An 11,459-nucleotide genomic window follows, 5' to 3' on the forward strand; every position below is an offset into this window, starting at 1 on the left:
AGATGTGGAAATGTTGCTAGGTACTTTGGCCTCTGTCTTCCATCTTTAACAAAATGTTAAAATATCATTTCTATTTTCTACAAGTATGGGAAGGATGAAATTAATTTTGATGAAGAAAGAGGTTAGTTTCTCAAGACAACACAGGACATCATTCATCAATTTCATGGTGGTCAACCTATAGAACTTACTGTATGTCTTTAGCCGGCAGTTCAGGAAGTAGACTGCCTGACTCATAAGAAGTCTACTTTTGCTGGCTCTGAAATTCGGTTCGTTTTCTTCCTGTTGGGAGCAGGATTTCTCAATGCCTTCTGGAATGTTCACCTCTGTGTCTTTTCTGGAAGGAGGCCTGTCAGATGCCACCATGCTGACGTTTGGGGCAGAACACAAAAAGCCAGGGACTGGGGAGAAGAAACCCAAACATATGATGAGTTAGAAACCTGTGACGTCAAATTGGTTTAATCGGGACTGAGGGATGTCACTGACAGCCCTGCCTGTTGATTTGAAGATGTTGTTTCCCTGCTTTTACTCTTCTCATCTACACTCTCAATCTCCTTAAAGTCAACTTGTCTTAGCTACTCAGTCACCTTGAAACTAGGAAATAAACACTTCTACCTTTATCTTGCTTATACGTTTTGCAGGATCTTAGATGGTATGGAGGGTTCCTGTAAACATGATTTATCCTTTTGCTGAGAAAAACAGGTGGTTCTGTGCCTGTGTCAGGAATCAATACAGGTATTGATCGACTTATGACCTATGCAACTTACGACCATTCGACTTTATGACCACAATCACTAGCCATGACTGCTCCATGTCTGGCAGCACAAACGTTTCCCAGCTGGGCGTACGACAGTGCAGACCAGCTTCCGGCAGCACTACCATCTCTGCCTGCATATAGCCTACTCAACTTACGACCAAATCATGTTACGACCAGTCTGTCTGAAACAATCGTGGTCATAAGTCAAGCACTGGCTGTAGTAGGGATATTAACAGTAGTCCCACACCCCGCATTACTGTAGACGTGGAAAAGTTGCTAAATATTTGGCCTCTGTCTTCCATCTTTAACAAAATGCTAAAATACCCATTGCTATTTTCCTAGAAGTATGGGAAGGATGAAATTAACTTTGAAGAAGAGAGTGTATCATTTCTTAGAGACAAGACAGGACGTTGTTCAGCACTTTCGTGACACTGATCCTATAGAACTTACCTTCCATCTTCAGCCGGCAGCCCAGGTAGTAGGCCACTTGACTTATAAGAAATTTATTTTTGCTGTCTCTGCATTTCTGTTCTTCATCATGATCTTTTCGATCTTCTGTAAACAAATTCAAGAGCAGGTCACATTAAGCAAATCGCACTTCACACAGACCAAATCAGTGTCCACTCATAGCACAGAAACTTAAAATATTCTCAGTGTAAGAATGTGGTATTCTGACAGGATTGTTCTAACAGGCCCTAGACTAAGTTGTCCTAGAAGTACATTAACCTGCTTTTCAGATCCATAGAACAAAGTCTCCCTCATCTGGTAGATCTTGATCATATCCTCTGAACTAAGTCCGCACAAAAAATTAAAAGATTTTCCCCAAAATCTTCCAAAAATTTCCCTACTTTCCAGAAGTATTGCTGTAATATTGATTTATCTCATCATACGTCATGGTCAATGAATGGTTAGAGAAATTTATATAGGAGACTGGACCAAGGGATGAATTCTAACAACCTTTACTGAAGAAAGAATCTGTGGAGCTGGCATGGTGGCTCACGCCTGGAATCCCAGCACTTTAGGAGGCCCAGGAGGGCAGATCCCTTGACCTCAGGAGTTCAAGACCAGCCTGGCCAACAGGGTGAAATCCTGCCTCTACTGAAAATACATAAGTTAGTCAAATGTGGTGGTGCCCACCGGGGACCCCAGCTGATTGGGAGGCTGAGGCACCAGTACCAGGGTACTCCCTGCTCTTGATGGAGCCACTTACAGATTGCACAGGTTCTATTAGGAGCAGGGTCCCCTTTAAGTTCCCGACAGCTGGTACTGTGTGCTATCACCGTGTTTCCCCCAGTGTCCCCAGAACACAGTTTTGCCTACTGGGCTTCAGCAGAAACCAGAACTGAATGGAAGTTTGGTAGCCTCATACATTTAGACCAACAGACTAGATGCTACTTGTCTGTATGATCTTATATGGTACAGAGAGGATTCCTGTAAACATGATTTAGCCACTTCCTGAGAAAAACAGGTGGTTCTGTGCCCGTGTCAGAAATCAATAGCTGGGAATCTAAACCCAGCCCCACACCCACCTTACTGCAGACATGGAAAACTTGCTAACCACTTTGGCCTCTGTCTTCCATCTTTAACAAAATCTTAAAATACCCATTGCAAGTATGGGAAGGATGAAATTAATTTTGATGAAGAAAGAGGTTAGTTTCTCAAGACAATACAGGACATCATGCATCACTTTCATGGTGGTCAACCTATAGAACTTACTGTATGTCTTCAGCCAGTAGTTCAGGAAGTAGGCCACCTGACTCATAAGAAGTCTATTTTTGCTGGCTCTGTAATTTGGTTTGTTTTCTTCCTGCTGGGAGCAGGATTTCTCAATGCCTTCTGGAACGTTCATCTCTGTGTTTTTTCTGGAAGGAGGCCTGCCAGATGCCACCATGCTGACGTTTGGGGCAGAACACAGATAGCCAGGGACTGGGGAGAAGAAACCCAAACACAAGATGGGTTAGAAAATGGTGACGTCAAATTCGTTTAATCGGGACTAAGCAATATCACTGGCAGCCTCGCCTATGATTTGAAGATGTTGTTTCCCTGCTTTTACTCTTCTTACCTCCTCTCTTGATGTCCTTAAAGTCAACTTGTCTTAGCTATTCAGTCACTTCGAAATCTGGAAATAAACACTTCTACCTCTATCTTGCTTATAAGTTCTGCAGGATCTTATATGGTATGGAGGATTCCTGTAAACATGATTTAGCCTCTTGCTCAGAAATACAGGTGGTTCTGTGCTTGTGTCAGGATCATTTGCTGGGATATTAACACTAGTCCCACACCCGCCTTACTGCAGACGTGCAAAAGTTGCTAAACACATTAGCCTCTGTCTTCCATCTTTAACAAAATGCTAAAATACCCATTGCTATATTCCTAGAAGTATGGGAAGGATGAAATTAACTTTGAAGAAGAGAGTGTATCATTCCTCAGAAAGAAGAAAGGACATTGTTCAGCACTTTCGTGACAGGGAATCAATAGAACTTACCTTCCGTCTTCAGCTGGCAGCCCAGGTAGTAGGCCACTTGACTCATAAGAAGTTTATTTTTGTTGTCTCTGCATTTCTGTTCTTCATCATGATCTTTTCGATCTTCTATAAACAAATTCAGAAGAGCAGGTCACATTAAGCAAATCACACTTCACACAAGAGCAAATCAGTGTTCGATCATAGCACAAGAACTTAAAATATTCTCAGTGTAAGAATGTGGTATTCTGACAGGAATGCTCTAATGGTCCCTAGATTAAGTCGCCCTAGAAGTATATGAGCCTGCTTTTCAGAATCATGGGACAAAATCTCCCTCATCCAGTAGATCTTAATCACATCCTCTGACCTAAGTCAGTGCAAAAAATTAAAACTTTTTCCCCAAATCCTCAAAAATTGCCCTTCTGTCCAGAAGGGTTGCTGCAATACTGATTTATCTAATCATATATCATTGCCAATGAATTGTTAGAGAAATTTATATAGGAGCCTGGACCAAGAGATGAATTCTAACAACCTTTACTGAAGAAAGAATCTGTGGAGCAGGTATGGTGGCTGATGCCTGGAATCCCAGCACTTTAGGATGCTCAAGCAGGCAGATCACTTGACCTCAGGAGTCAAGACCAGCCTGGCCAACATGGTGAAACCCAACCTCTACTAAATATACAAAAATTAGCCAGGTGTGGTGGTACCCACCGGGGATGCCAGCTAATTGGGGAGTTGAGGCACCAGTACCAGAGTAATCCTCGCTCTTGATGGTGCCACTTACAGATACCACAGGTTCTATTGGGAGCACGGTCCCCTTGAATCTCCTAACAGCAGGTTCTGTGTGCTATCACTGTGTTTCCCCCTGTGTCCCCAGAGCACAGCTTTGACTACTGGGCCTTAGCAGAAACCAGAACTGAATGGAAGTTCAGTAGCATCAGACATTTAGACGAACAGTCTAGATGCTACTTGTCTGCAGGATCTTAGGTGGTACAGAGAGGATTCCTATAAATATGATTTAGCCTTTTGCTGAGAAAAACAGGTGGTTCTGTGCCTGTGTCAGAAATCAATAGCTGGGATTGTAACCCCAGTCCCACACCCACCTTACTGAAGGCGTGGAAAAGTTGCTAAATACTTTCGCCACTGTCTTCCATCTTTAACTAAATGTTAAAATGCCCATTGCTATTTTCTACAAGTATGGGAAGGATGAAACTAATTTTGATGAAGAGAATGGTTAGTTTCTTGAGACAAGACAGGACATCATTCATCACTTTCATGGTGGTCAACCTATGGAACTTACTGTATGTCTTCAGCTGGTAGTTCAGGAAGTAGGCCACCTGGCTCATAAGAAGTCTGTTTTTGCTGGCTCTGATATTCAGTTTGGTCTCCTCCTGCTGGGAGTAGGAATTCTCGATGGTATCTGGAAAGTTCTCCTCTGTGGTCTTCCTGGAACACGTCCTGCCAGGTGCCACCATGCTGACATTTGGGGCACCACAGGGAGAGCCAGGGACTGGGGAGAAGAAACCCAAACACATCATGGGTTAAAAACTGGAAATCAAATAGTTTTAATCAGGACTAGAGGATATCAGTAACTAAAATTTTTAACTTACTGTTGAAAAAAATCTGATTCCTCCTCACAGCACTTTAGGGTCCTTAACAGCAAAAACAAGGTTCACAATGCTTGAGCTGAGAACTGAAGGTGCTGTCTGCAGCTCAGACTCTTACAAGGGTATGGGAGATAGTGGCCAGTGCCCCAGGTAACGGTCTGCTGTTGCAATAACAGAATTAGAAGCTGTGTGTGTCATGGAATCTTAGGAGCCCTTCATTCCATTGCCCAGGGTTTGCTAAAACACAGGCCTCCTGGTCTCACTTGAGGTCACAACAGATGGGGACCATTACTCTATAAGTCACTCTCAGTATTTGTGTACCGTTGTGACAATGCCACTGTCCCATCTCATTCCCAATACATCTAAGCATGTGCCTCATTTTTCAGCTCTTATGTGTATAAAACCATCAAGGCAGAAACAGTTTCCCAACACGTGATACTTTCTTAATGCTAGTCATGAAGTCAGTCACCTCTCCTTCTCATATGTTAAAACAGAATTGAAGGCTTTTCCACAAGCTTAAGATATCAATCTGTTACACTGCCATCATATCCTCTGAGTCTTCTGCAGTTTTTTCTGTATCCACTAGAAAGTCAATGAGTAATTCATTTCTTAAAAATGTTTTCTTTCCTGGCTCAATATTCTTCTGGCTGCATCCCATGGTTATGCTGATTTAGTTTTTCTTACTGGCAGATACCACTGCACTGATGTTTGTGGCAAAAGAGGCTTTTCATTATACTTAAGACCAGTGTGATGTACCTACGTCCAAAGCTTCCTCTATGTGGAGTGATTTGTTTTTTAATGTGACTGCACACTACATCTCATTCTTGTCACTTATGGATGTCATTCTAGTCCCAGAAGAGCTCTTTTCAAGGTATCAGGTCATCAACATCATTTCTATAGAAATCTCCTGAAAGCACATGTGACCATCTCTCTTGGGAAGTCTTGTAAACCTGATATGATTTTGTTGTTTTCATTTTGTTTTTTTCCATGTGTTGAAAATAACAAGGCCATGAGTGGTCCTTATGGAATACTGTTTGATAGATATTTTTCTGAGTTGGTCTAACACCATTGATTTGTGGTTGCATCCCACTAACCAAACACACCAAGATCAAGGTGATGGTCAGGGGTGGTTGGTGGTCCTCCGTGTTGCTGTGCAATAGAAGGTGAATTTGAGATGAGAGGAACGAGTAGGGAAGAGTGATCCCCTGAACCACCTCCTCACTTTCTCAGCCATCATATCCACCTAGGTTTTGTGGGCCTGGGATTTGGGAGACTGTTCTGTATCCCAGGTCTCCTATGTTTGGCTGCTGGGTGTGCCTGAGTTGAGGGTGCAATGGGTGTGACCCTGGGCTGTCCAGCATTCATGTGGCACTGAAGGAAGGAGAACTGGATCAATCCCACTGGAAAGCGTGCCTCTCTGCAGCCCCCACCATCCTCCAACTACACTGTAAGGATACTGCTTTGAGATATATCAAAGGCTTTAAGTAAATGTATGTTCTGGTATCTGGGAAGCCTGACCTGTGGCAGAATGAAAAGCTGTCAGGTTTCTTCATTTTAAAAATGATGAAACTGCAGGTTCACAAAGTTATGTGGCTTACTTGAGGTCACATATAGATGAGTTTTGAGAACTGCTAATAAAAGCAATTACAATAATTATTCCATAATTATTCATAGAATCCATGTCATTCAGTAAATATTCATATAATCATTCAGTAATTGTTTTTTGACCAATTTGTACCAGGCATTTTGCTCAAAACTGTGCACATATTTGGACAGCGTATCTTCATCATAATCTTCAAAGGTAATGCTGTTATCCTAAGAATCAGGTAAGAAACCTGAAAAAGGGGGCTAGCAAATCATGAATTTGGTCATATTTCCATTTTTGGTTTCTGTGATGCTGGATGAATGACCACAATGAGTCACAGGAACAGCATCCATTCCTGTATTATTTTCCAGGACAGAGCTGTTCCCTCCTAGAGTACTGGGCCCAAAATTCAGAAGTGTCTGCAACCTTGCTTTAACAGCACGGGAAATAACCTCTATTACCTGGAATTTCCCTGGAACTTTGGAATATACAAGAGAAGTATGAGACTTGGTCTTCCCTTGACTATATTGAATTCTCTTCTAAGGAACACCAGTGATTTTTTCTAAGACTTTTGCTATTTTTCTTTCTTTCTTTTTTTTTTTTTTTTGACAGAGTCTTGCTCTGTCACCAGGCTGAAATGCAGTGGTACAGTCACGGTTCACTGCAACCTCTGCCTCCCACATTCAGGCGATTCTCCTGCCTCCGTCTCCCAAGTAGCTGGGACTACAGGCACATGCCAGCAAGCCCTGCTATGTTTTGTGTTTTTAGCAGAGACAGGGTTTCAGCATGTTGGTTATCTTAACCAACGTCTTGATAACCTGACGTCATGATCCACCCGCCTCGGTCTCCCAAAATGCTGGGACTTCAGGCATGAGCTGCCACACCTGGCCGACTTTTGCCTTTTTGTAACCACAATATATGTTTTATGAAGAAGATTTTACTGATAGCTCCATTTAGAAAGAATAAATACAAGCTATGGTTTAGGTTTTATGCCCTGGACTTACTATTTTTATGATTTCTCTTTGGAGATTAAATTCTCATGTAAATAGAAAAATACTTACTACTTACAAAAGCAAATTCGTTATTGGTTTGAGTTTCTGATGCTGAAGCAGAAACTGTTGACTTTTTCTTTGTCTGTCCCCATCAATGCCACTCACTGTCTCCCAGTATGACCTGGCCATGCCCCTGCACTTACCCTCATCCTGCTCAACCATCTCCATGTACTGTCCAATTCCATCCATGATTCAGGCTCCTCCCAAGGCTCCCTGAAACGGGTACAGGTCTCAGGATGTCAGACACATTCCAGGCACAAAAGTAACCCATACTGTAAAGTGGGCAGCTGTGTTTCCACTTCCCTGAAGTTGGCAGTGATGTCCTAGGACAGGAAGAAGTATTTTCCCTTGTTAGGGGGTCTGTTCTTCATGTTTCAAGGTCTGTGATCTAGTGCACACAACTGTCCTGAATGTGAATGAACTTGCTATTTTTCTGGTTTCTTGCTAGGTGGCTAGAAGAGATTTGTAAGACTTCCTTACTTACCCATGCCTGCTGAAGTCTGAATTCTTACCAGTATGATTCCTTTTCTTGTAAGGGGCAGCTCAGGGAAGATTGGCCCCATTGCCATGCAAAGAGAGGTAAAGTGAATTTCTACTCAAAGCAATCTTGAATTTGAAACTGGGTCTTCCACTGTTTTAAAGCTGGACTGTAGGTCCAAATGTGTACATATTTGGACATCATATCTTCATCAGAATCCTCAGGCATGTGTCCTCAAGGGCTTGTGTGTTGGCTGTACTCAGCATAAAGTTATTTCTCATTATGGCAAATTATAATTAATTTGCCAGGATATAATTCATTATCAAGATAAAATTATTTGTCATGGCAAGCACAAATTTAGAAGAGTTATTAAATTTACTTCTTTATTTCCCCAGCTGGAAACAGTCAATAGCTACTGATATCACCAGTGTCCTCTGAATACCTTGGCTGTGTTAACTGCTTTGATTCAACATAGAGCAGAGGCATGGGTGTACTGTACCTTGAGATGCTGAAATATGGCTGAAGTCCAGGGTCACTGGCCCAGGCCATCCACTGAGGTCATCCCATGTGGCATCGGCCACTGGTTCCAATGAACCCACCATCACTACACTTCTCATGAACCACCAGTCACTAGACTGAGAATTGTGTGAAAGCTGGGATCCTATTTTACTCACCTCGGTGGTCATGGTTCTTAGCTAAGGGCCCAGCACAGAGGGGCCTCTCAGCAGTGTTCATCCATGACTGAATAAAATTGTTAAGAAGCCTCCAACCTTTTCACCTACATTTCTGTCCCCAATGTCTTGTAAGGATGCCTTTCTCTCAGAATGCTGCAAATCCCCTTCCCTAGAGAGGCTCCTGTCCTACACCATCCCTTCCCCAGGATCCTCTCTTGTGGGAGCTTGAAGGAAGACTAGTCTGTTCTGAATTTTTTTTTTTTTGAGGTGGAATTTCACTCTAGTTACCCAGGCTTGAGTGCAATTGCGTGATCTCGGCTCGCTGCAACCCCTGCCTCCTGGGTTCAGGCAATTCTCCTGCCTTGGCCTCCTGAGTAGCTGGGACTACAGGAGTGCACCACCATGCCCAGCTAATTTTTTTGTATTTTCAGTAGAGATGGGGTTTCACCACGTTGACCAGGATAGTCTCGATCACTTGACCCTGTGATCCACCCACCTCAGCCTCACCAAGAGCTCAGATTATAGGCATGAACACACTGCACCCAGCCAATCTGAAAATGTTCTCTTATGCTTCCCCCTGTCATTAGGAGCAATGTCCTCTGACATACCCTCCCATCCCCCAGGCTGCCACAATACCTCAGGTGGGTAGAACTACCGTATCTTGTTGAAGTGATCTGCTTGTGTTCTTCCACTCACTAGCTTGAGGTTTTTTTAGAGACATTAAATACCTGAATCCCAAGTGCTTAGCACAGTATAAAGAAAATTAAATAATAAATGTTTATGAGAAACTTCCCTCAACTGAAGGTGCAGAAGAATAGTATAAGTATCACTGCTTTATATGTAAGCAAGGGACACTTACTCTGGTACCTGACCTAGGGCAGAGCTGTTCGATGTAAGAATGGACATCTCCAACCTTTCTCCAAGCACGGTTATTCCCTCTAACCCACACTGACCTGAAGAGCATCCACTGCTATGGCAGCCCCAAGGTTGAGGCTCCTGGGTCTGGGGTGGGGGCTCACGGTCACATCCTCCCCCTCCTGGAGTTGAAGCTGCTTCTCACTATAAACCAGCTCTGATCTACCCTATGGCTCTCTCTGACCAGAGGCAGGAGATTCCTGTGGAGTAAGTTTCCCAGTCCCCACTGCTGAGCTCATGCTGCTCCTTGAGAATTTAAATGATCATAGGCATTGCCCATTTCCCCTCAGGCTTCTGTCACAGTTTTTCCTTATTCTCCCCTTCTTTGGTATTCATTTACCAATGCATTGTCCTTTGTGGATTATTCTCATCCCCTAAACCTGCCGACTTTCTTTCTTCTACCTGTTCCCTCAGCTCTGGGATTCCAGCTTGTAGACTCAGCTCAGGCTCCTGCAGGAGACACACAGAGTCAGGTCTCAGCTGAAGGTCCCAGGCAGCACTGAAAACCATCTCAATTCCTCAGAGACACAGAGAAAACAGAGCAGGAAGTGACCTCAGAGAGGTATAATAAGCCCCTACCTTACTGATGAGGAACCTGAAGCCCAGAAAGACTGAGACTCTCCTAGGCTCCCTCCCTCACCACTTGGTGACAGCAGATCCCACACACAAGCCTTGGCCTCAGCCTCCCTGTGCAGAGCAGGTAACTCACCCTCCAGAAGCTCACTGCTGCCTTTCAGAAACTTTAGATGAAAAACAGCAATTTCCATTGTGATAACAAAAAGAGTAAAAGCCCCTTTCTTTGGACAAACTCTTTATCACAGTCCTGGCATTTATACTTGGTCAGCTGTCGTTCACTAGCTACTAGATTGGGGCAGGGAGTAAATAGGATTAAATAGCGTTTCACACAACCCTGCTTTCCTGGCCTGGGCTCTCAGCTCCTCCATTCTTCTTCAAAAACTTTCTTCTGCTCTAACTGCTGGAGAGTCCAGGCCCTCACCTGGGTCATTTCTCCATGAAGATCCCTGTTATTTTCTTCCTCTCCTGGAGATAGAGAGGGCAGAGATTTGTTCTGGGACTCTACAGTCTTAGGTTTTCTCCTAAGCCAGCCAGGGCAGTTGAAAGCAATCATGACTGCGAGAGGTCAGGACAGTGAAGAGGAGCATGGGCTCACAAGGACAGCCCCTCGTGGAGATGGTCAGGACCGTGATATGGGCAATATCTGAACAATTCTGCTGGGGATGATGCAAAAAGGATTAAGTGGAGGATGCTGTCATGAGGAGAAAGGGGAAGAACCAAAAGAGTGGGGAAAGAAGAAAAATAAAATGTTTTCAGTAACAATAGAAAAAATGCAGAGCCTGGAGGCAAAGGCCCCTGTCACAGAGGGTTAGTTTCAGGCTGAGGAGCCTAATCAAGAAATTCCTACTGGAATTTGCTGGACCCCATGTCAAAATGGTTTTGGATCAGTGACTTTGTTCCCTCCACTTTCCCTCTTTTTGAACAAGAATCACTAGCATCGTTATTCTGTAACTGTCCCACCAGCGCACATTGAGTACAGATAAGCTGTTTGTTCAGTTTCACAAGTCAACAGAGGTAAGGGAATTATATCAAGGATCTGTACTTGTGCTAGGCACGGTGGCTCATGCCTGTAATCCTAGCACTTTGAGAGGCTTAGGGGGACGGATCCCCTGAGGTCAGGAGTTTCAGACTAACCCGGTCAACAGGGCAAAACCACGTGTCTACTAAAAATACAAAATAATTAGCTGAATCCAGTGATACATGCCTGTAATCTCAGCTACTCAAGAGGCTGAGGCAGGATAATCGCTTGAACCCAGGAGGCAGAAGTTGTAGTAAGCCAAGATCACACCACTGCACTCCAGCATGGTTCACAGACCAAGACTCACTCTCAAAAACAAAAACAAAAAAGAATCTGTAC

General features: G+C 43.6%; 1 protein-coding gene across 1 annotated transcript in view; it reads right to left on the reverse strand.

Moving 5' to 3' along the window:
- Positions 1-7,691, reverse strand: part of LOC116546218 — a 15,347-nt gene extending 7,656 nt beyond the window's left edge. The window contains exons 1-6 of the mRNA XM_032272542.1: positions 7,603-7,691; positions 4,516-4,725; positions 3,240-3,344; positions 2,471-2,680; positions 1,205-1,309; positions 189-398 (exon numbers count right to left, since the gene is read on the reverse strand). Of these exons, the coding sequence (XP_032128433.1) occupies positions 189-398; positions 1,205-1,309; positions 2,471-2,680; positions 3,240-3,344; positions 4,516-4,725; positions 7,603-7,648 (886 nt within the window). The 5' untranslated portion in view covers positions 7,649-7,691. The remainder of the gene's footprint in view (positions 1-188; positions 399-1,204; positions 1,310-2,470; positions 2,681-3,239; positions 3,345-4,515; positions 4,726-7,602) is intronic.
- Positions 7,692-11,459: the final 3,768 nt, after the last annotated feature.

This window comes from Sapajus apella, unplaced genomic scaffold, assembly GCF_009761245.1.
Source record: "Sapajus apella isolate SASKATOON/1434 unplaced genomic scaffold, GSC_monkey_1.0 scaffold684, whole genome shotgun sequence".
NCBI classification, from domain to species: Eukaryota; Metazoa; Chordata; class Mammalia; order Primates; family Cebidae; genus Sapajus; species Sapajus apella.